Source organism: Ursus arctos, unplaced genomic scaffold, assembly GCF_023065955.2.
Source record: "Ursus arctos isolate Adak ecotype North America unplaced genomic scaffold, UrsArc2.0 scaffold_23, whole genome shotgun sequence".
NCBI classification, from domain to species: domain Eukaryota; kingdom Metazoa; phylum Chordata; class Mammalia; order Carnivora; family Ursidae; genus Ursus; species Ursus arctos.
In genome coordinates this window covers 43,760,042-43,783,160 of record NW_026622908.1, presented here as the reverse complement: position 1 = coordinate 43,783,160, position 23,119 = coordinate 43,760,042, and the positions used below count along the sequence as shown (strand labels likewise).

General features: G+C 52.6%; 1 protein-coding gene across 1 annotated transcript; it reads left to right on the top strand.

Moving 5' to 3' along the window:
• The first annotated feature begins 9,125 nt into the window (after positions 1 to 9,125).
• On the top strand, positions 9,126 to 20,330 carry CUNH11orf24 (chromosome unknown C11orf24 homolog). Its single transcript, XM_026483017.4, has 4 exons — positions 9,126 to 9,286; positions 13,017 to 13,203; positions 17,978 to 18,151; positions 18,939 to 20,330. The coding sequence occupies exons 3-4, from the start codon at positions 18,076 to 18,078 to the stop codon at positions 20,045 to 20,047; spliced, it is 1,185 nt and encodes a 394-aa protein (XP_026338802.1). The 5' UTR covers positions 9,126 to 9,286; positions 13,017 to 13,203; positions 17,978 to 18,075; the 3' UTR covers positions 20,048 to 20,330.
• The last annotated feature ends 2,789 nt before the right edge of the window (positions 20,331 to 23,119 follow it).

The window sequence follows — 23,119 nt, the reverse complement described above, 5'->3', positions numbered from 1 at the left end:
TTGGCTTTGGGAAACTGCACAGCCTGTGTGCATCTGCACCGAGGCTCCATTAGTCTCTCTCGGCCTGTTCGGGAGCTCTGACTCCATGAGAGCCACCTTGCTCGGCTTGGCCTCACTCCCTTGAGGCACTGAAGTCCACAAGCTGACCGCCATCATTTCCTCCGCAGACGCAAACATGCAGGTGCTTTGGCTTCTGGTAGGGCAGCCTTTGGGGCTCTGCGCTGCATCCGGACAGACTCCCCGTATCCCTTCTCCCCCGGAATCAAGCACTCATTCTCCGGCCGCTTGGGGTGCCGGCGGCCGGCTGCTCTCAGTGGAGTCCTTCTCCTGAACTTGCTGTTGGACAATGGAAACTGCCTGTCCCAAGGTCACGGCCCCTTCCTGGGGCAGCTGCATTCAATGACTGGTTGACGTCAGGGAGTAAAGGCCCAGGCCCCTGGTCCCCACTGCAGAGATCTCTGTAGGATGAGCTGAGGCTGTGCTCTGGCCGCCTCTCAGTTCAGCTGGTTTTTGTCCAGTTCTGTGTCCCGCACATCTCCACAGGGGTCCATCCCAAAAACCTCCACGATAAACCTCTCACACGCAGGTCCGGGCATCTCAGAGTCTGACTTCCAGGGAATCTAACTGCAAATGTGTCTCTTGGGCAGCAGAAAGCCCACAGTGGTGGGCGACGAGGGAGCCTTTGTTCGAGGGGCCTGGCTGCAAAGCCCGCAGCAAGCTGGGCCCTCCGCAGAGGTGTGTCAGGCAGGGCGCTCTCTTTTCTCAACTGCAAGCCGAGGTGCCCATGGGTAGACAGGAATGCTCTGCAGCCCCCGAAGAGGGCTGCTTCTGCTGTAGTGAGAGAGATGAACAGCAGGTGTGGAAATAAGCAGAGACCACCCAAATGAAACAAGCCGAGGCTACTGAGTCAAGCTGGCGACGGCGAGTCAACCACCATTGCTTGCGCTCAGCAGAGACTCAGGGCAGGCAGAGCAGCGGGGAGGTCTTATTGGGGGGGAAGGAAAGGCTCCAGGTGTGCCCTGACTGGAGGCTGCTGACCTGGGAAGTTGGAGGCAGACTGACTAGGAGTGGGGTGTCCTCTGTGACTGGCGAGGGGAGCATATGGCTGGCCTGTGCTTGGCCTAAAGTTGGAAGCAGGGACAAAAATTATGGAAATCGGCAGTTATTCGTCAAATCCTGGCCATACTGGGCTGGTTGTTATGGACGTTATTGTTTAGCTCCCTGCATTGTTACCAGAGATCTCAATGTGGCTTCCCCCAAGTCTGACTTAGAGCAGGCTGCTTTCCTGGGTCATGATCTCACTGTCCTGGGAGTGAGCCCTGCACCGGGCTCCTGCTCAGTGTGGAGTCTGCTTTAGATTCTCCCTCCCTCCCCGTGCCCCTCCCCTTGCTCGTGCTTTCTCTCTCTCTCAAACAAATAAATAAATAAAATCTTAAAAATAAACTGATATGCACCTAATAACACAGCCTTTAAGTAAGTAAAGCAAAAATTGATAGAACAGCAAGGAGAAATGGAAAAACTACAATCCACAGCATTTTTTTTTTTTTTGACAGAGACAGACAGCCAGCAAGAGGGAACACAAGCAGGGGGAGTGGGAGAGGAAGAAGCAGGCTTCCATCAGAGGAGCCTGATGTGGGGCTCGATCCCAGAACGCCGGGATCACACCCTGAGCCAAAGGCAGACGCTTAACGACTGCGCCACCCAGGTATCCCAATCCACAGCATATTTTAACCCTTCTCTCACGAACTGACAGAACAAGTAGACAAAAAGTCAGTATGGATATAGGAGATTTGGAAAACATAAATAACGAATGGCTTGATTTATGGGTATAGGGCACTGAAGATCACACGTTCTTTTCAGGCACTCAGAACATTTGTGCGAAGTGATCATATACTGGCATAAAGCAGTTTCAACAAATCTCAGGAACTAAAATAATACAGAACATCCTCTCTGAACACAGTGCAATTCATCTAAAAATCAAAAACAAACAAGCAGTTGGAAAATCCCTATTTGGTTGGAAATTAAGAAACACACGTTCAAGTAACAAATGGTTCCAAGGAATAATTCAGATAGGAATTGAGAAATATTTTGAACGAAAAAATAATGAGAATACTATATCCCGAAACTGTGGGGTACAGTGAAAGCAGCACATAGAGGATGTTTTTAGTCTTACCTGCACATCTTAGAAAAAAAGACAAGGTGGAAAGTTAATGGAATAAACATCCATCCCAGGAAGTCAGATGAGTGTTGCACTGTTAATGGGAGATGCCAGTAGAGAGGGAGAGGTGGGGAAGGGGAGTACTTGGTTGGCAGGCTTGGGTTCTACAGCAAACACTGGAGACCATGTGAGGAGATCATCTTTTACAGCAGAGAACTCCTCTTCCAACTTGGCAGGAAGGGAGAAGGAAAGTGGCTGTGGACCAGGCCCGCCCGTGTGCAGGTGGAGAGAGTGAGTGAGGGGGTTTGAAGAGGGTGGAAGGAAGTGGAAGCAGAGGGCCTCCCAGAGAAGTATAGGATTTCTGGCAGCCCAGAGGGCCCTGCCAAGGCCAGACACCACGGATCTTCAGCACGCAGGCATGAAACAGGTACACAGCGGGATTCATCCAGGGGCGTGGTGTTGCCACACGGGTGTGTCGAAGGACAAGGAAGTTGAAGACACCATGTTGGCAAAAGACTGACTCCCTCGTTGGATCACAGAGTCCCCGCTGGAGGACAGCAGGACAGAGGGTGAGAAAGCAGAGAGGGGAAGGGGCTGCGGATGAGGATGAGGCTTATGAACAGGTGAGGTGGGTTAACTGGAAGGATGGCTCAAAAGCGGGGAGGCTCGGCACATGACCGATGACAGGGTCCCGACCGCGGCCTTGGGATGGCCGACTGAGGTGGAGAAGTCAGGAAGGTCACTGTGACAGGGGCAGAGAAAGTCAGAGCACACAAACCATGGAGTCTCCCCTTGATGATATCAAAGGAGGGGTGGGGGATGACAGTGGCCTGACGCCATCAGAGGTGGGATGGGGAGGTTGGTCGAAGGCAGTGCCCAGGGGTGGTAAAGGGTGGCACATCTTCCCTGAAGCTGAGGAAGACAAGCATCATCCATGTGCATTTTTCAAGGCACGGGGCCCTTTTCGGTAGGCTCTACGCCCGACATGGGGCTGGAGCTCATGACCCTGGTATCTGGAGTCGCGCGCTCTACCAGCTGAGCCAGCCAGGCACCCCAAACGTTAGAACTATTTTCTCAAGTTCCAAAAGAATACAAGATGAGGTTTTTTTTTATTAGAATTGCATTAAACCTATGGATTAACTTGGGAAAACTGACATCTTTATAAGATTTCATTTTCCTGTCCAGGAACATAATGTACCTCTTCATTTATTCAGGCTTATTTTTAAGTTCTCCATATAAAGCCAATTAGAAAGCCTGCTTAAGTCCTGAATGTTGCTACTAACATATCCCGAGGTTTTTTATAATTTTGTTATCAGAGTAACTGACATTAAAAAACTTTTAAGGGCGCCTGGCTGGCTCAGTGGGTAGAGCACGTGACTCTTAATCTTGGGGTTGTGAATTCAAGCCCCACTGTTGGGTGTGGAGCCTACTTTAAACAAACAAACAAACAAACAAACAAATAAATAAATTTTTAAAAATGTTTTCAGCTCGTTACTGTTGGAATACAAGAAATCTACTGACATGTATTTATTTTGCATCTAGACAGATTGACTTGTTCTTACAACTTGTAATTGACTTTTAAGTTGACTCTCTTAGACATTTTAGGTAGTTATCATATCACATGTAAATAATGAAAGCTTGTCTTTAAAAAAACCCCTTATAGTTTTTCTCTCATTCCTTTGACTAGAACATTGTTCACTAAGAGCTTGAGAATAGTTATCTTGCTTCTGATCTTTCTAGGCATATCTCTAGTTTTTCTAAAATTTTAATCAGTAAGTACGATGTGGGATACTACTTTGAAGTAATCATTCTTTATCATTTTGAGTAAAGATCCTTTTATTCCTCGTTTACTAAGAATTTTTATCGAACCACATTAGCCAGTTTTTACTAAGTTGTGATAGAAGTTTCTGTCATTTGCTCTCCATCCATGTCATACATACTGAACATGTGCTTGCAACAACCACCCAGAATTCCTGATCAAGATTTTTAACGAAGATCTCTTCAAAATTTTGGAAATCAGGATATACAAGATATGCTGTTTGCATAAGTAGGAGATATATATTTAAAACCAATTTTTAAAAATCAACCATGTCTCATGACAGTCCCTGCTTGACCTCGAAGTCTCTGCACCCTCAGTTTTTCATTTCTTGGACTCTGAGCCATGCTTCTTGGGTTCCTGGAATACGAACGCCTCCAGCAACAGGCGGCTCTGCAGCAATGAGAAAAATGCTGGTAACAGCCTCTCCTTAGACTGGAGAACCTCGCAGCAGAGCAGAGTATCTGTATTTGCTGCCTGGGGGCCCCCAGGGTTTGCCAACAGACCCTTCTCTGCATTGCCACCCTCCACACAGCCGTGGACAAGGTGGCCCCGTGGGGCCAATCCAAGGTTGAAGGTGAGCCAAGACACAATTGGTCAAAAATCCAGTATTAACTGTGAATTTGATAAGCATACCCCCCCTTTTATTAAGATTTATTTATTTTAGGGGCGCCTGGGTGGTGCAGCCGTTAAGCGTCTGCCTTCGGCTCAGGTGTGATCCCGGCGTTATGGGATCGAGCCCCACATCAGGCTCCTCCGCTGTGAGCCTGCTTCTTCCTCTCCCACTCCCCCTGCTTGTGTTCCCTCTCTCGCGGGCTGTCTCTGTCAAATAAATAAAATCTTAAAAAAAAAAAACAAGATTTATTTATTTTAGAGATGAGCAGCAGTGAGAGAGGGACAAGCAGACTCCACACTGAGCATAGAGCCCGACACGGGGCTCGATCCCACAACCCCTCATGATCTCAGTTCATGAGATCGTGAACTGAGCTGAAATCAAGTCAGATGTTTAACCAACTGTGCCACCCAGGTGCCCTGATAAAGCATACTCTTAACCCTTTCCGTCAGGACACCCACTAATGCGACTGACTATTCAGTTATTGGGTGGAATGATCTGTGCATGTCGAGGCCAGGATTTATCAGCTGTGTCACTCGAGTCTTGAATGATCTTACTGGGTTTTATAGCTGTTGCTGCTGTTGTTTTGTCTGCTCGTTCTACACATTACTAAAAGGAACATATTCAAATCTCTCCCTATGTTGGGGATTTTCTACTTTTCCTCTGCCAATTTTGCTTTGTATATTTTGAGGTCTTGTTATTGGGTGTATACCCATTAGAATATTTAGAAATGTTACCTCTTCCCCTTTTTTTCTTTTTTTTAAAGCGTGGAGCCCAATACGGGGCCAGAACTCACGACCCTGAGATCAAGACCTGAGCTGAAATCAAGAGTCAGACACTCGGGGCGCCTGGGTGGCACAGCGGTTGAGCGTCTGCCTTCGGCTCAGGGCGTGATCCTGGCGTTATGGGATCGGGCCCCACATCAGGCTCCTCTGCTATGAGCCTGCTTCTTCCTCTCCCACTCCCCCTGCTTGTGTTCCCTCTCTCGCTGGCTGTCTCTATCTCTGTCGAATAAATAAATAAAATCTTAAAAAAAAAAAAAAAAGAGTCAGACACTCGACCAACTGAGCCATCCAGGTGCCCCTCTGTTACATCTTCCTACTGAGACGGATTTTTGGATTTTGTATCAATTTGAAGTGACACTCTTCTTTTTTAAGATTTTATTTATTTATTTGAGGGAGAGAGAGAGGGGGCACAAGCAGGAGGGAAGGGCAGAGGGAGAGGGAGAAGCAGACTCCCCACTGAGCAGAGAGGCCAACGCAGGACTCGATCCCAGGACCCTGAGATCATGACCTGAACCAAAGGTAGACACTTAACTGACTGAGCCACCCGGGCGTCCCATGAAGTGACACTCTTTATCCCTAGTGTAATTTTTTAAAAACCAACTTTATTGGGGTATAATTTACATGCAACAAAATGCGTCCATTTGAAGCGTTCAGTTCTACTTACACACACACACACACACACACACATGTAACTGACATCACAATCCTTTAATTTTTGCCTTTCTTTACAGCAGAACATTTGTTTTATTCTTTCAGTTAAATGTATTGAGGCATAGTTTACATTCAGTAAAATTCACATTTTCACGAGTTGTAACAAAAGTATACAAGTCATGCAACCATGAATACAATCAAGATATAGAATATCTCCATTACCCCCTGAAATTCCCTTATGCTCCTTCATTAGTCAATCTAGAGTTGCCAGATTTAGCGTATTTAGCTGGGCAACTTGTATTTTATCTGGCAAGTCTAAGCCAATTCCTATTCCCTCTCCCATCCGCTGGTGACTACTGATTTCTGTTTCTACACTTCTGGCTTTTCAGGAATGTCATATAAACGGAATCATACTGTATGTAGTTGTTGGTTTGTAACCTCTTCGGGAGCTTCCCGTGTATAATCTGTAACTGGCCCCAAAATGCAGAGGGCAGGAAGAGACCAAGCCTACATCCTTGGAGCAGCCTCTGGGAGCAGGAAAGGCAAGCAGAACCCACATTCCAAGGACAGGGGAGAGGCTGAGTAGCCTCTGAGTGCCCAAGTCCAGCTCACAGGTCAACCGCAGGTCACATCCTGTCGATGACCTTCCTCAACAATAGTTTCTTCTGTCTAGTTGGTTTCTCTTAGCATAATGCCTTTGAGAATCTTCAGTGTTGGTGACTGTATCACTAATTCTGCTTTCCATGGCTGAGTAGTAGTCCGTTGTATAGATGTACCGAAATTTTATATCCTTTTACCCACTGTCATTTGAGTGTTTCCAGCTTTTGGCAATTGTGAATAGAGTTGCTGTAGACATTTTCATGCAGGTCTTTGTGGGTACATATGTTTTCACTTCCTTTGGGTAAATAACCGAGGAGATTGCTAAACTTAATATTTCTGAACACTCTTAAGTGACGGGTCAGGAACGTCAGTCCAATAATGCATACAGAATTATATTTCTACCCTCAACATTAGCCATCTTTATTCTACAAATTCTCATAATTTTCATGTCCTTAATTTTCTGTTTATAGAGTAAAAAGGAACCTTCAAGTAATAATGACAATGAAGGGTTGAGCATGAAGGGAAATATTGCCCTTGTGTCTTTCCCTAGGAGCGATGGCTCAGAATTCACTAAGTTGGTCTTCATGGAGACCTTGCTGAACAGAACTACCATGAGTAACAATAAAACTTAGGCACAGGAAGTCTAAGCCTCTCGCTTGCTGGTCACTCAGCTAAAAAGTGGAGCTGGAGTTTGAAGCCAGGCAGGGTTCCTCCAGAATTCTTTACATGTGGAATCTAGCACAGACTATATTCAAATAATAGTGTAATTCAACAACTAAGAGCACTGGGCTTTGAGTTTATTATTAGCTATTTTTGTATAGAAAGCACCTGGGATGATCTGTACCCAGAGACAAAGCCTTCTCTTAACGCATCACTGCCATCAACAGCAGCGTACCAGTCCTTCTTTACTCTCCATATACTCCGCAGAAGCAGCTATGCGGTTCCCAGAGCTGTGCTCACCACGAGGTTCCAGGTGACCCCAATCCACTGAAAAGGTGCAAGATTCCTCTACAAGAGAATGAGTTTCCCTGCATTCTGGACCATCTTGGCAACATAGTCCCATTGTTGTCTGAAAACCATTTTCTAGTAACACATTAGAATGGGGGCTCACAAATATTTTCTGTAAAGGACCAGACAGTAAACATTTCAGGTGTTGTGAGCCATACAGTTTTTGCTTCAATTACTCAACCCCGCCCTTGCAGTGCAAAAGCCTAGAAAATAAATAAAAGGTGTTAACTGTAACCCAATAAAACTTTATTTACAAAAGCAGACACAGGGCCAGCACACCCCTGCCCTAGCCTATGAGCTCTTCCATAAGGGCGCCTGTGTCTTTATCTTTGTAATTTCAGCCTCACCAGTAAAAACTGTCCTGATTTTACCAGAGGAAAACGGTCACAGACTTTTTTGTGTGTGTGTGAGGAAGACAGGCATAGAACGACAACTGGCTATTTGGGTATATTTTCTCCTGAACATAGATACCGTACTTCTCATGTTAGATCTGAGCGAGTTGGGAAAATCAAAGCAAACACAACGCAAAAGGATCTTGTCTTCACAAATCCTCCCAACTGGCCTGGGTCTCGGCAAACTTGTTTTTGCAGGGTAAGTTCTACACAACTTGAAACTATGAACTATGAGGTTGAACTGGAGATGGCAGCTCTAAACTGCATTTCAGGTACTCCCAGAGCTCAGAGCAGGGAGGTGATCTCCTCTTTGCACACCGTGTTTTCCCCGTCCGGTTTAGTTTCTTAGCCCAGGACCCAAACAAAGGTTACACAACGGTCTGAAAATAAAGTCTTTTGTTTATTCCGAGATCATCCTTCACAGACAGGCTTTCTTTGGACTTGGGGGTCCTGAGAGAGTTTTACACATAATGGGATTCAGTCACGCAATTAGTAATTTGCAAAACCTACTTCTAAGTCGAGTCAAGTCCTATACACTTCCCTTTACGCTCTATTTGGCCCCATTGTTACCCCGCGTCTTACAATTAGTAAACATTGAGTGTCAGCTTCTGCATCTGTAAAACAGGCACAAAGCCCCTACAGAGCGGTCGCAGAATTAAAGCAATGAACTTGCCTGTAAACCACGGAACCCAGCGCGGGGCTTGACACGTGGTAAGCGCTCAAAGCACGGTAGCCACCCCCAAGATTCCTTACTAACTGGACCCAGGTCCAGGGGCTGGACCAAGTGAGAGGGAGGACGGCAGCACCGTGGGCCACCCCCAAGGCTCTGGAGTCCGCGCGTCGTCCGGATACGGCCGAGCTCCCACAGCCCAGCGGCCGAGGTCGACCACCACCACTTCCGCCGGACACTCGTCCGAAAGAGCAGCTTCTGGCGGCTTCCGGCCACGAGCGCGACGGAGCCCGAACCGCCCCGTGCTGGGCGGAGTCTGCGGGCAGCCACGCCCCTCGCTTCCGGCTCCCTTTCGGCGGCGCTTGGCACCGCCGGGCCGCTCCCTGCTCCGGCCGGAGCTGCCCCGCCCCCGGACCCGCCTCCGGTGACGTCAGTTCCGGGGCGGCCCGGGCGGGGCCCGAGCTGGGGCGGCTGCCTTGAGCAGTGTTGGCTCGGGTGCGCTGCTCCGCCGCCGGCCACGTCTCCACGCCGGGCCGCGGGCACTTCCCCGCCGTCCGACGGTCGCCCGGCCGCCGCAGGCCTGCCGCGCCCGGGTAAGGGGCCCGCGCCGCCGTCCGGGGAGCTGTTGTCACGGCTCCCTGAAGCGGCTTGCGACCGAAAGAGGGAGGTGGGGGCAGGAGGAGGCTTGAACGGGGGCCCGAGAGGCAGGAGGGGGACTGAGAAAAGATCAGTGGCGGCACAGGTGCAAGTCGAGGAGGACAGGAGAGAGGAAGGAACGGAGGGACTCAGTTGGGGCACGGATGGGGGACCGAGAGGCTGGAGGGAGGAGGAGGGCTGCAGGGGGATCCCAAACCGGGGAAGAGGCCCGGCTTGTTCGAGTTTGGGAGCGGAGGATGGGCGAGTCGGGACACTCCCCTATGCGCGGGGGGGACCTGAAAGGTTTCCCCGGGGCAAGGCTGGGCCCCAGAAGTGCTGCCCTCCAAGAAAGAGCTGGCCTTTTAGGTGACCCAGGCCTTCCCCAGGCCCTCCACCTGGGAGGGGGTTGCGCCTTTCCATCTGCCTGCCTGCCTCCCCCGTGCGAGCCTGGTGGCTGCTTACTGTGTGCAGTTAACGATCAGGCTGACAGGAGGAATCAGCATCCACATGGTTTGCCAGAAGACATAAACATCATGCTTAGAAATCTGCTTATACCAACGTGCAGTTATTTTTACCTCCTGGAGGAAGCATCTCTAAAAATTTCAATGAAATCGGTGAGGCAACTATTAAAAATACCAATTTTCCACCTATATGCTGGACTTGCTTCGTGGACAAGGGAATGCCAGATTTGCCCACATCGCCAGCAAAAACTAGCCTTTGATCAGCGTTTAGCTGTGATACCAAAACTTAAAGAAACCTGGAAGCAAGCAGTGCAATTAAGATGATATCCACTTCAGGTTCCCAACTGCCACGAAGTCACATCCTTTAGACCACAGGGCAATGTCTATATACGCAAAACCACAAACGTGTGTTCCTTGGGTTCTGCTGCCAAAGGTCAGCCAGGTGACGTGTTGGGATTCGGTATCTGGCGTTTGCCTTGTATTTATTTCTGCACTTCCTGCTCCTTGGTTTATAAAGCTTCTCCAGCTTGGAGTAGGGGCCCAGGCCTTCTTGGTGCTGATTTAAATCTTACTAGAGTGATGGAATGTGGGGGTGACACTTATAATCCCTTACCAAGCCTAAGGATTACTTGTATTGGATCTTAGGAACCTGTCTAGGCCAGAAAAAGGAATCCAGCAATTTGGAGTCTGATTCCATGTAACCTGCACACAGCTCTCAGCATATAACAAACAGGTTCATAAAAGAGTTTTGGAAAAAAGCCAAGGGGCAACCGGGTGGCTCAGTCGGTTAAGTGTCTGCCTTCAGCTCGGGTTGTGATCTCAGGGTCCTGGGATCGAGCCCCATGTTGGGCTCCCTGCCCAGCGGGAAGCCTGCTTCTCCTTCTCCCTCTGTAGCTCCCCCTGTTCATGCGCTCTCTCTTGCTCGCTCTCTCTCTCTCTAAGTAAATATATAAAGTCTTTTAAAGAAAAAATCAAGCCAAGGTTGGAAACACAAGAATTTGGAGACAGGACGTATTGGAAGGCATCACAAGATTATGGACCAGAAAAGGATCAGGAAGTTGATACCTAAGGCCACAGTCTGGGGGTGCCTTTTTGATGGAGGGTCACCTGGCTCAAGGGGTGCTGCCCCTTCCCAGCAGAACTTGTGGGGAGCTGACTGCTGAAAAGAGGGACTCCCAGCACCAGCCTAACTCCTGTCTTTCCATCTGTGGGTCTTCCACTTAATAATAACTTAATTCTTTCTTGTTTATTCCCTTCTTGCCCCAGAGATCTCTTTCCTTTCCATCTATTGTAGTCTGAGGCCTCGGTCTACCTAGTCTCCCTGAACCCTAATAATGAGAATGACTGGCTGGCCCCTCACTTGAGGCTCACTAAAGCCTTTGCAGGACAACGTATTATTTTAAATCTTGTTAATGGTTCGTCCATTGTGAATCAACTTACAAAGATTAGTGCAGGCCCCCACACGTGAATCTTGACATTTAGAACATGCTTTTGGAAAGTGGAGGCAGACCATTCCAGAGAGATGAAGTCATGGCCCAACGAGAGCCGTTCTCAGTTCTCAGCTCTACGGCGGCAGCCAGTTCCCGTCTCTGTGGGAGTGATCACCAGCCCCACAGGCTGGGAGTGAAGAAGCAGTGACAGTACCCAGGAGAAGTTTCCAGAGAAACTTGTGGAGTTTCTTGACATAGTCTTAGGAAAATGCACCTTCTGTGCACTCACCTTTGTGTTTGTACACACACCTGCAGGTATCTGTGTGTGGCACGTGCAGGCATGTGTGTGCCTGTGCGTGCGTGTGTAGCTGGATATGCACGCGGCTGTGTGCACACGAGTGTGACTACACACAGGCATGTGTGTGCTTGTGCATTGTGCGTGTGTGCGGCTGTGTGTGCACTCGTGGGCGTTTGCATTAAAAAAGTGGGCCCATGAGGTCCGCACGCATCACCTCCTCCTAATATCTGGCCCTTTAGGAGGTGAGGAGCTATTTCTTAATCTCCCGAGTTTACGTTAAATATTCATCAATGAGAGAATCATTTGTGCTAGTTACTATCTTTGCATCACAACTGTCCTGGTTCCTCTAAAGTTTTGGTTGGCTCCTAGAAAAATGCAACTCCTGTTATGTAAATTATGGAGTTTCTCTAAATTATTAAAACCTACACGTGAAACTATATCCAGTGGGGTTAACTCTGTGCCTTTCTGCCTCATAACTCAAAATACTTGAAGAAAATCAGACATTGTTTTCTTTCATGAGCCTTTCAGAAATGTTTTCCAAAAGCAATACATGCTTGTGCAAAAAAAAAAATATATATATATATATACATACGTGTATATATATATATATATATATACACGTATGTATATATATGAAGTAGAAAATGAAAATCGGGGCGCCTGGGTGGCACAGCAGTTAAGCGTCTGCCTTCGGCTCAGGGCGTGATCCCGGCGTTATGGGATCGAGCCCCACATCAGGCTCTTCCGCTATGAGCCTGCTTCTTCCTCTCCCACTCCCCCTGCTTGTGTTCCCTCTCTCGCTAGCTGTCTCTATCTCTGTCGAATAAATAAATAAAATCTTTAAAAAAAAAAAAAGAAAAAAGAAAATGAAAATCGCCAGTAAATTCATTCCCCAGGCATAACCATCATTAATGCTCTGGTGTAAATGTCTCCAGACTCCTTAACAAATGTCTATTTAAATAAAAAGAGAATCATGGTGTGTATACTGTTGTATGACCTGCTTTTTTCATCTAATGATATGTGCGGCCCATGTCAATAAATAGTTATATGTTTTCGTAAGATTTTATTTTTAAGCAATCTCTGCACTCAAGGCGGGGGCTCGAACTCACAACCTGAGATCAAGAGCCACGCGCCGCACCGACAGAGCCAGCCAGGCGCCCAGAAGTGGTGTATTTTTGAACAGCCGCCATGGTATTTGATATGTGGATGGGACTGTATCTTCTGTAACCATTCCAGTGGTTTTGCTGTTATAAATAACGCCACGATGAACATCTTTTCAGACCTCCATCTTTAAACATCCATCCACTTGCTTCCTTTGAAGAAATTCAGCAGTAGAAAGTGCTAGCTACCTCGCGAGTCTGGACGCTGGAAGTTCTAATACACGTTGTCGTTTTCCCAGCATGATCCATTTAAGGCTGTATTTCCAGTGCCTCCCTCCTCCCTGGATTTTGTCCCCTGTGCTTTACCTAAGGAGTGTTTATGCTTTTTCAAACCGTAGACGCGTCTGTTCCCAGAGCGGGGCATCTGCCCGTGTCCCCCGTGCCATGGCCTGCAAGCGCTCTTCCAAGCTGCTCTCACCTCCTGCGAAGCCAGACCTCACCCAGCAAGCACACGGTGCCAAGCCTGCTGCTCTCCAGGGAGGACAATGGCCCAGCCCAGGAGCACGCCCTGAGCAGCTGCCTCTGGTGAGTGTCCACGGCCCTGCAGGGCCACCTACTTGGTGTCGGGACCGTGAGCCCGGAGAGAGCCCGGAGAGGGCTTTGCTGCAGAGCGGGGAAAGGAAAGACAGCAAAGCCCAGGGTGCCCAGCTTTCCCACCAGCAGGAGGGACCTGTTCTGTGGCGCTTCATCGTCAGAGGCTCTGCCCTCCAAGGTAGACATGGAGGGTGGGCCACGAGCAGGGAGGGACAGGAGGAACTGGGAGCATGTGGTCCTCTTGGCCCTCTTCTGTTCTTGCAACACAAACGCCTGATACCGCAAGAGGTTTTCTCTTGGCCTGGTGTTGAAATATCGCGATGCTTGTCCCCTCACTGGTGCTGGGGGTGGAGGAGGACCCGCCTCGCAGCCGCCGTCCCAGGAGGAGACAGACTAGAGGCTGTCCCCAGACCACGAACGAGACAGTCCGGTCTGTGTCTGTTCCCCATGAGGAACTGAAAGAGGAGGAAATCCATTGGGCGCAGTGCATCAGCTCCTCCCGCCCTTAGCTGGATTATCCGCTCTGAAGTTCATGGCAGTGCTGGCGCAGGGTTGGCAAACTGTGGCCCATGGGCCAAGTCCCGCCTCCTGTCTGTTTCTGTAAGTAAAGTTTTATTGGGACACAGCCGCACCCATCGTTTACAAATGGCCCACAGCTGCTTTTGCGCCACGGCAGCAGACTTGAGTAGCCGAGACAGAGACAGGGTGGCCCACAGAATCTAAAACATTTGCTGTCTAGCTCTTTACAGAAAAAGTTTGCTGACACTGCCCTAGAGGTTCGTAGTGAGGGGGTTAGCAGAAGGCCACAAGGCCTGGGGTACGTGCAGGAAGCCCTGGTCACATCATCCCACCGCAGCGGACCCCAGATCCAGGCCTCACACACACGGAGCATGTTGGGCTCAGCAGTGGTGGCATTTTAAATACATTCAGTAGACGTGACCGGCCAGAGAAAGAGCCATTTAAATACATTTATTTACCGAAAGCCCAGCTGCATCGCCTCAGCTCATGGGGAGTGTGGGTTCTTTGTTCCTGAAACCTTCCAGTTTCAGTTCTTTCTTCTCATGGTATTGGTCTGTTTCTTCTCTCCCCACCCTGCCCCCACTGGTTTCTGTCAGAACAAAGAATGCCTTTTGCACTCTACAAAACAGATGCAGGGGCGCCTGGGTGCCTCAGCCAGTTGGGCGTCTGCCTTCGGCTCAGGTCGTGACCCCAGGGTCCTGGGATCGATCCCCACATGGGGCTCCCTGCTCAGTGCGGAGCCTGCTTCTCCCTCTTCCTCTGCCCCTCTCCCCGCTTGTGCTCTCTGGCTCTCTCTATCTCTCTGTCAAAAAAATAAATAGAATCTAAAAGAGGGAGGAAGGGAGGGAGGGAGGGAGGGAGCGAGGAAGGAAGGGAGCGAGGAAGGAAGGAAGGAAGGACGGAAGGAAGGAAGGAAGGAAGGGAGGGAGGGAGGGAGGGAGGACGGAAGGAAGGAAGGAAGGAAGGAAGGAAGGAAGGAAGGATGGAAGGAAGGAAGGACGGAAGGAAGGAAGGACGGAAGGAAGGAAGGAAGGAAGGAAGGAAGGAAGGACGGACGGAAGGAGACGCACATCCGTAGCTTGTAGGGCTGAGTCCTCTAGACCTCTAAGCTCCCAGAAGCCCTTATGAACAGTTTTGGACAGAAGGTGCAACTTGAAGCTAAAATAAAGCTAGGGACTCTTGCAAAGGGGTGAGAAGCATCAAGGAATGCACCAGCCTTCCAGAAGAGTTTGTGCTCAAGGGGCTTTCCAGTCATGGGGCCACTTTCCCGCAGTCCCCTCTGATCACAGATGGCAAAAAGCCACCATGTGGCCACTCTCTGCACGTCCCTTTCTGCTGCATGGGAGCTGCTTGGCAGAGCGCCCAGCAGGGCCAGACGTGCTTGTTGGGGCAGACTGGCGGCTAAGCCTGGCGCTGGGTCGGAACCTGCAGGAATTCCACATGCCCAGTGGGGCTGGGCCCATGGGGCAGAGGTAGCAGGGCCGGATTTTGAAGGCCACCTTGGCCATGTTAATGAGTTTTGGCGTTATCCTGGAATAGTATGGGGTCTGAGCAGTGCAGGCTGGGTCACCTTTGTGGGTTCCAAAGATCTTTCTGGAAGCTGTGGGGTGGTATGTGGATCAGGGCCGGGATGGGAATGCATGAAGGTGATTCTTTGGTGACTCAGGGCTCATGGAAAGACAGCGAGCCTGCCCCGATCACCAGAACCCGGCCTAGTTGCGGGGCCATGGAGGGTAGCCGGTAGCCTCCATGCCGGGTGAGGAGCCGCTCAGGATGTTTTCACTTAGCATGACTCGAGGGCTGCCTTCCATGACGTTCTGTGCAACTCAAGAACTTCATGGTAAGGGCCAGTGGAAAGACCAAAGGCCTTGGGTGTCTTCAGGCAGAACTGATTTCAGAGGTACCCTCAGGAGCCCCAGGCTCATTGCCTACCCTCCAGCTCCTGGCAGGCCTATGTTCTGTGTACCCTGTGCCCAGATCAGGCGTTTAGTCATGGGACCAACCGTGACTGCGTGGGACTGCATCATTGTCTGGAGAGGACCTGGGCCCTGCAGACAGCTACGCGGGACTCAGATGGGTGGGCGGCACCGAGGACAGGATCAGGGCACACCCAGGACCAGCAGGGCATGAAGTGATGGGATGCTCGAGGCCAGTGGGCCCCTCTGCTCCCTAGTGCACCCCTGCAGTGAGAGACCCCAGCCTGCCAGCACACTGGAGGGCCCCAGGGTGAGGGTGGGGAGACCCCTATGTGCTCGGGAAGCCATCTCTGGCTGGACCCCATCCTCCTCTTGGTGAGGCTCAGCTGTCCTGGTATTTCTGGAAGTTTCTGCAGACAACTGGGTGACCAGATCCTCGCAACTACCTCTGTCTCTCACAGGGGCACCTCCTGGTCCAGTCCTTCAGCTTCCTGTGGCCTTGTCCCCTCCTGCCTGCATTACCACCCCCGCTGCCTCCTTGCTGGGCTCCTGCCCCTCTTCTGACCCTCCTGCCCAAGCACCTTCCTGTGCTGGTGACACACCGGCCTCAGCTCCCCCACAGATCCGACTGCCCGGTGGTGACCCACCAATCTCTGCTCTAATCCCAGGTCTCAGCACACTGTCCCTCAGCCTCTGGCCCTGCTGCTGTCATCTGCTGCACTCTCCCACCCGCTTCCCCCACCCCTTCCCCACCAGGTGGATCCCATCCATCTTTCAGAACTTGGCCCACCTGTTGCTTTCCCAGGAAGCCTTCCGTCGCCACGCCCCTCCACCCACCAGAAATCAGTGCCTCCTCTGGGCCCCACAGCACCCTGTTCTCCCCTACCCACCTTTGGGGCCTCCACACAGAGGACCAGCCTCCACTTAAACGTCAAAGCCTTCCCATGTGCCATCCCCTGCCTGCTTCCAGGCACTGAGTCACACCTCTGCTCTGTGCTTGCAACAGCTTGCTGTGACCTCTTTTCTGTGTCTCCTACTGGATGGCAGCCTCCCTGGAAGAAAGAGTTGTGTGGCTTTCGTCTTTTTGTTCTACATGCACTGCCTGGCACGGGGAATATTGGATGGATGGCTGGGTAGATGGATGATGGATGGCTGGATGATGGCTGGGTAGATGGATGATGGATGGCTGGCTGGATGGATGGATGGATGGATGATGGATGGCTGGATGATGGCTGGATGATGGATGGATGATGGCTGGATGATGGATGATGGATGGATGGATGATGGATGGATGATGGATGGATGATGGATGATGGATGGATGGATGATGGATGGATGATGGCTGGATGATGGATGGATGATGGATGGATGATGGCTGGATGATGGATGGATGATGGCTGGATGATGGATGGATGATGGATGATGGATGGATGGATGGATGATGGCTGGATGATGGCTGGATGATGGATGGATGGGTGGATGGATGGATGATGGATGGATGGGTGGATGGGTGGATGGATGGATGATGGATGGATGATGGATGGATGGATGATGGATGGATTGGTGGATGGATGGATGATGGATGGATTGGTGGATGGATGGATGATGGCTGGATGATGGATGGATGGATGATGGCTGGATGATGGATGGCTGGATGATGGCTGGATGATGGATGGCTGGATGATGGCTGGATGGATAGGTGGATATGAATGGGTGGATGGATGGGTGGTGAATGGGTGGATGGGTGGATAGGTGGGATGGGTGGATAGATGGGTAGATGTTGGATAGGTGGATTGATGGATGGGCGGATGGGTGGGTGGATAATAGATGGGTGGATGGATGACACATGATGGATAGATAGATGAATGGGGGGTTGGTGGCTGGCTAGCTAAATGATATTTCCCATGTGAAAGGTGTGGTCAGGTATCCTGAAGTGTGCAGAAGTACGTTGGGGCTGATACGTGACCTTGGCTGATCTTGGTTATCAAAAGGCCTTGGCCCTGTGAACATGGTCAGGTCTTGGCCCTTTCTCTACTGCTCTTTCACACTAGGAGCTCTGGGTGGGAAATTGGACACTTGCAAAGGTTGAGACACATAGTGAAAGTGGGCCAAGAAGTCCTTTACACCCATCAAATGCAGGCACAGGGCAGATCACTGGATCACTGTGGTTGAGACGCATCACACGGTTCCTGGGTGCCCGGCCCTGGTCCAAACGCTCGGCTCAGTTTGCACCCTGGACCTTCCAAAACTGTCCACGGCGGGCACCATGCCCTGCCCCATGTCCCAGGTGAGTCTATGCATTACTGACCAGACACCTTTCTTGACCACAGATCCTTCGGCCAAGCAGCAGGGAATCATTTGCAGCCTGAGGAGTGGCCAGCTGGGAGCCTCAGGGACCGCCCGGCCTTGCTCCTGGCTCACCCACAAGATGTGGACAGCCCTTGTGCTCGTTTGGATTGCCTCCTTGTCCTTATCTGAGAGCCACGTGCGAACCCAGGATCTAGGTAGGTGGGAAAGCTCTGCAGCTGCTGGTCAGGCCGACAGTGATCGCAAAGCACCCCGAGCCCGAGGGATGAGTGCGAGCCCAGGCCAGAGAGTCGGGAGCCCCAGAGCCGTCCGGGTGCTGCGCCGGGGAGGGTTGTGAGGCCAAGCTCTTCCAGGGCCGGCTTGGCTAGATAAGCCCCCAGGGGACTGGGCCTCTGAGTCCTGAGAGGGTCACTTGCTTGGCCCTGCAAAATTTCTTCTATCAACCCGATATTCGCTGGAGACTTCATCTGTTCATGCAGCAAATATTTCATGACACTCCTGCCCTGTGCCAGGCGCCGTTCGTCTCCAGGAATTCCTGCCACAAATCCTTCCAGAAAGCCAAGAATCGTTTTGTGGTGTGAATATCTGGGCAGTGATTATCTGCTTTCTAAAGCCGGGTGTGTGTTAGCTGGGTTTTGTTAGTGGTGAACCACACCTCTAAGGTGAGACTTTCACTCTGTCTGATGTTTTGGGAATCGGATCAAAGAGTGAAGTTCTTGAGCCTTCAATGGGCTCAGGCTCAGAGGACGAGGGAGTGTTTACATCAAAGCGCCACGCGGCTCTCTCAGGCGCAGCAGGCTCCGCGCTCCGGGGGAAGATGAGAGGGAAACGTGTTCACACTTCACCTCCTTTGTTCTGACTGGGCTAAGGGGAAAAGGCCACCCAGGCCAGGCCAATAGACCAGAAATTAAGACGCTCTCTGAATCACCTACCTGTACAGGATGGAAAGTGATGGTATCTTCTTCTCCCTTTTCTGACTTCAAGGGCTCTTGGTCCTCAACAGGACAGATAATGCAGCCAAGAAAAATGTATCTGTGACGACACTTACGAGAGTCCTTAATGGAACGTCTGAAACAATGACCGGGGTGACACCTTCTCCTGTCCCATTGGCCACAGGGACCCCAGTGGCCCACGCCAGCTCGCCTGCGGTCACATCAGGGAGAACACTCAGGACAGACGTGGGGACGGAAGGTGCCCCTGACCGAGTAGCCTCCGGGCCACCCCCGCCAACTGTCCCGGCGGCATCGTGGCAGACTCCGCCCTCCAGCACTGTCAGTGGCCCCCGTGAGCCGGTGCCGAGCGGCAGCCCGCTGCCGGGAACAGCAGCTCCGATGACACCGGCCACCAGCTCTCAGCCTGCCGCTGGGACTACAGCGAGTGCCCGCGGCCCAATGCACAGCCCTTCCCCGCACACCCCCGGCAACTCCACAGCCAGCCCTGCACCCCCCTCGAGTCCCCAAGCACTTAACGCGTCCACACAAGCCCCCACTGTCCAGGCGTCGACGGCCCGGCCCATGGCTGGCACGGCAAGTGAACCCACACCTACCCTCTCCAACACAACCTCAGAGCCCACACGCCCATCCGTGGCTTCCGTGGCCACCACAGCAGTGACTGCCACCACGGCACAGGCCCAGGAGCCACCTACCAGCACAGAGCCAGCCCCTGCACCTCACACCAGCCTGATCCCTAAGGTGGAGGCCATGTCCCCCACGACCCGGCTGAGCCCTGCTCCATCGACCCCAGGGCCCACGGGGCCGGGCACAGCCCAGACACCCAAACAGGTGCCGCCTGAAACCTCTCTTGGTCCCGTGTCTACCGCCCCGATTCCCGGGAGTCCCGGGGGCTCGAAGATGCCAACCACGGACTTGTGCCCGCTCAGCACCCAAGGCCAGTACCTGGTGGTCACCACCAAGCCCCTTACCCAGTCCCTGGTGAACAAAGGTTTCCTCCTGGCGCTGCTCTTGCTCGGGGTGACTCTTTTCATCGTAGTTTTGGTTCTGTTGGCCCTGCAAGCCTACGAGAGCCACAGGAAGAAGGAGTACACGCAGGTGGACTATCTCATCAACGGCATGTACGCGGACTCAGAACTGTGAGCGGCCGAGGAGGCCGAGCCCACGCCTCCCTCCATGTTGCCTCTGAGACCAAACCAAGTGCTTCCAGATCCTTTCGGTGCAATTAGGAGGTATGCCGGATGCTTCAACACATCGACTTGCCGTCAGATGAATTCCACGATCACTCAAGAGTTGCTGCTTTTTCATATTTATTTTTGTAAACAATCATGTCCATGGAACGGGCCGTGATCCCACCACGGGCAGGACTGGCAGGGCCCCGGTGTGGATCCCGACTCGAATTAAAGCAGTGACCGCTTCCCAGTCAGCCCCGTGTCCCCCCGTTTGTGTAGGCTCTGTCCTGCCCACCGTTGCGCCAGGGTGGGCCTTCCTGGGACGCGTGTGATGGGGTTTACATTGGTCAGCGTTTACGGTAACACCGGGTTCTGGGGTCTTCTGTGTCTGCGCCGTTTTCTGGGGCCTCACGGTTATGCCCAAACGTGCCCCGTGCTCAGTGTGAGGGGCGCCCCAGGCTCTGGGCATCTCTGGCACCCCCGGGGGTGGGGCCTCCCGCAGACGTCCCTTTTCTGATTTGTTCGGTGTGCAAGCTTAGAGCCTGATTTGGGCACAAGAGACCCGAGTCCACCACGGTAACCGGGTGAGCTGGCCAGTGTGGCCGGGTCAGCCTGGACCTGCTCGGATTGAATTCTTAGGGAACCTGTGAGGTTCACTCAAGCTCTCCACTCGCCTCGTGCAAACCCAGTCAGCTGGTGTGGCGGGACCGTCACCACTAGCACCTTGCCCCACGTCACCCTGGAACTCGGGGGAGCCCCAGGCCTGAGTGCTCCCAGGGCCCTCTCTCCCGAGCAGGATGACGTCCTTGGGTTCCCAGGTTCCAAACAGTCCTCAGAGCCGACACGAAGTGCCTGTCTTGCACCAGCCACTGTCCTCGTGCTTAACGCATGAACCCACTTAACCCCCACCTCAACCCCAACACCGAAGCGCTACGATCCCACCTTAAAGGTGGGGCCACTGAGGCACGGAGGAGGGGAAGACCTACTCACCCACTAAGGGCCAGAATCAGGGTTAACCCCACTCTGGAGTCTTGCCTCTTTGCCGACTCACCAGCCCCGCGGGAGCGTGGCCTTCAGCCCTGCTCTGCCTACCTGCCCAAGGCAGTGAGAGCTGGTGAGCAGCACGGAAAGCTGTGCTCCCAGACCAAGTGTGCGGCTACTAACTGTGACTTGGAGCAAGTGTGGCTTGTTCCGGAACCCCGCTTCTTCATCTGTGGAATGGGGAGACCTAGAATCACCTAGAAATCCCATAGGAGCCAAGGATGGAGAAATAGAGTGGGGAACACGGGGATCAGAACCTCCCCGTGGTCCTCGCCCACCTTCCAGCTCTGCCCAGGTTTTTGCAGCCTGTCTGTTCTGTCTGTCTGTAGTCGGTCCAGCAGCCCCCTTTCCCTTCTCTGGCCTCTGGCTGTCTCTGAGCCACGCTGTGTGTCCCGACAGCTGGGCCTCAAGCAGCCTGTGCCTCCTGTTGCTCGTTCCCCGGTGGGCCCATCACACACCCGAGCCCATCCGCGTGTGTGAGCACGGGTAGCGGCGCCGGCCGTGGCTGGAAGGTGCATGTTCCAGCCCCGGGCTCGTCGCTCTTGCTCCCGGTCTGAACGCCGGCCGGCCTGCGCCGCTATCCCCGGGCAGCAGCTCTCCACGTCAGCGCAGAGGATCGGCCTTCGGAGGATGCCCGTTCCTCGGCCAGCCACCACCTGGCAGCCTGGGCTGGGACCTACCTGCCTGCAGAGCGCAGGTTTCACACCCTGGCTGCTTGAGTCTCATGCGAGAGCCAGAGACTTGGACCCACGTGAGCCGGAGCTTGGAGGCTGTCCCCACAAACTGGGTGCTTTGTTCCCTTCCAGGGAGGTAGGATGAGGGGCCACCCACAGGGATGGCTTTCACCCTCAGCTTGCGACCGGCGGCCTCCACCCAGCACCCCTACTCACAAGGAGTGGGCGCTTGGGATGTCAGGGCCTGCCTGTCCCCCTGCCCCAGCCAGGGACTCCCTGCCCCTTCATCCCCTGAGAACTGGTTGCAGTCTCCATCCCTCCCTCCTTGGGGGGTCATATTCCCGACCATCTAGTCATTTTGACTCGCCACGTGGGCCACAGGTGCCTCAATCCCATGGCATCCACGGCCAAGCTCAGCCCTGGCCCCGGAGTGCGTTGGGCCCTCGGGTTCTTCCTGGACCTGAACGCATTACTCACCTGAGCTAGAGACTTGGGCTCAGCCTGGGGTCCCACCAACCACCCCGCATACTTTGGGTTTGTTTTAGATTTTATTTCTAAGTAATCTCCACATCCAATGCGGGGCTCAAACTCACAACCCCAAGATAAGGAGTCGCCTGCTCCGTGCACCGAGCCAGTGAGGTGCCCCTTCTCCATATTCTTAGGCACGGGCCCCTGCTGCTGCCACTGGGGCTGCGGGGGACCCCGCCACCAACTGCCAGCCCCAACCAGCCACCCTCCACCCTGTGGCCCGGGGCCGCTCAAAGCACAAACATGACCACACCTTTCCCTGCCAGTATTCCTTCCCAAGAGAAAGGCCGCGCTGCTCTGCCTGGCATCCCTGACCAAGGCAAACCTGCTCGTGGGGCTGGCCAAGCAGAGCTGGAGGGAAAGAGCCAGGCTCGGGAGACCATGGGTGTCCAGATCTAGGGGGGCCACGGGTTTGAGCCCCCCTGCCTGCGAGGCCGCCACACTGCAGTGAGCAGGCAGCCGTTCCTGGCCTGCCCAAAAGACCCATTCAGCATTAGCTTATTGGGTATTTATTGAGCGCCCACTGTTGGCCAACCAATTGCGAATTCAGAAATCAATCTACCTGCCCTGCCCACAGGGGCTCACACCGTGGTGGGTGAGATGGGAGAAACACAAGGAGGCAGGAGGTGGGCCCACAGAGGAGGCCCCTGACCCTCCTGGGAAGGTCAGGGGGAGCTGCCCGGCAGAGGGAGCTCAGAGCCTCTCTTCCTAGCTTTTTACTCCGGCCGGGGGGGGGGGGGGGGGGGCAAGGGCTGCAGCTGGTTCAGTGCCCAGAGCCGCAGGGTCCCTGTTTGAGAGTC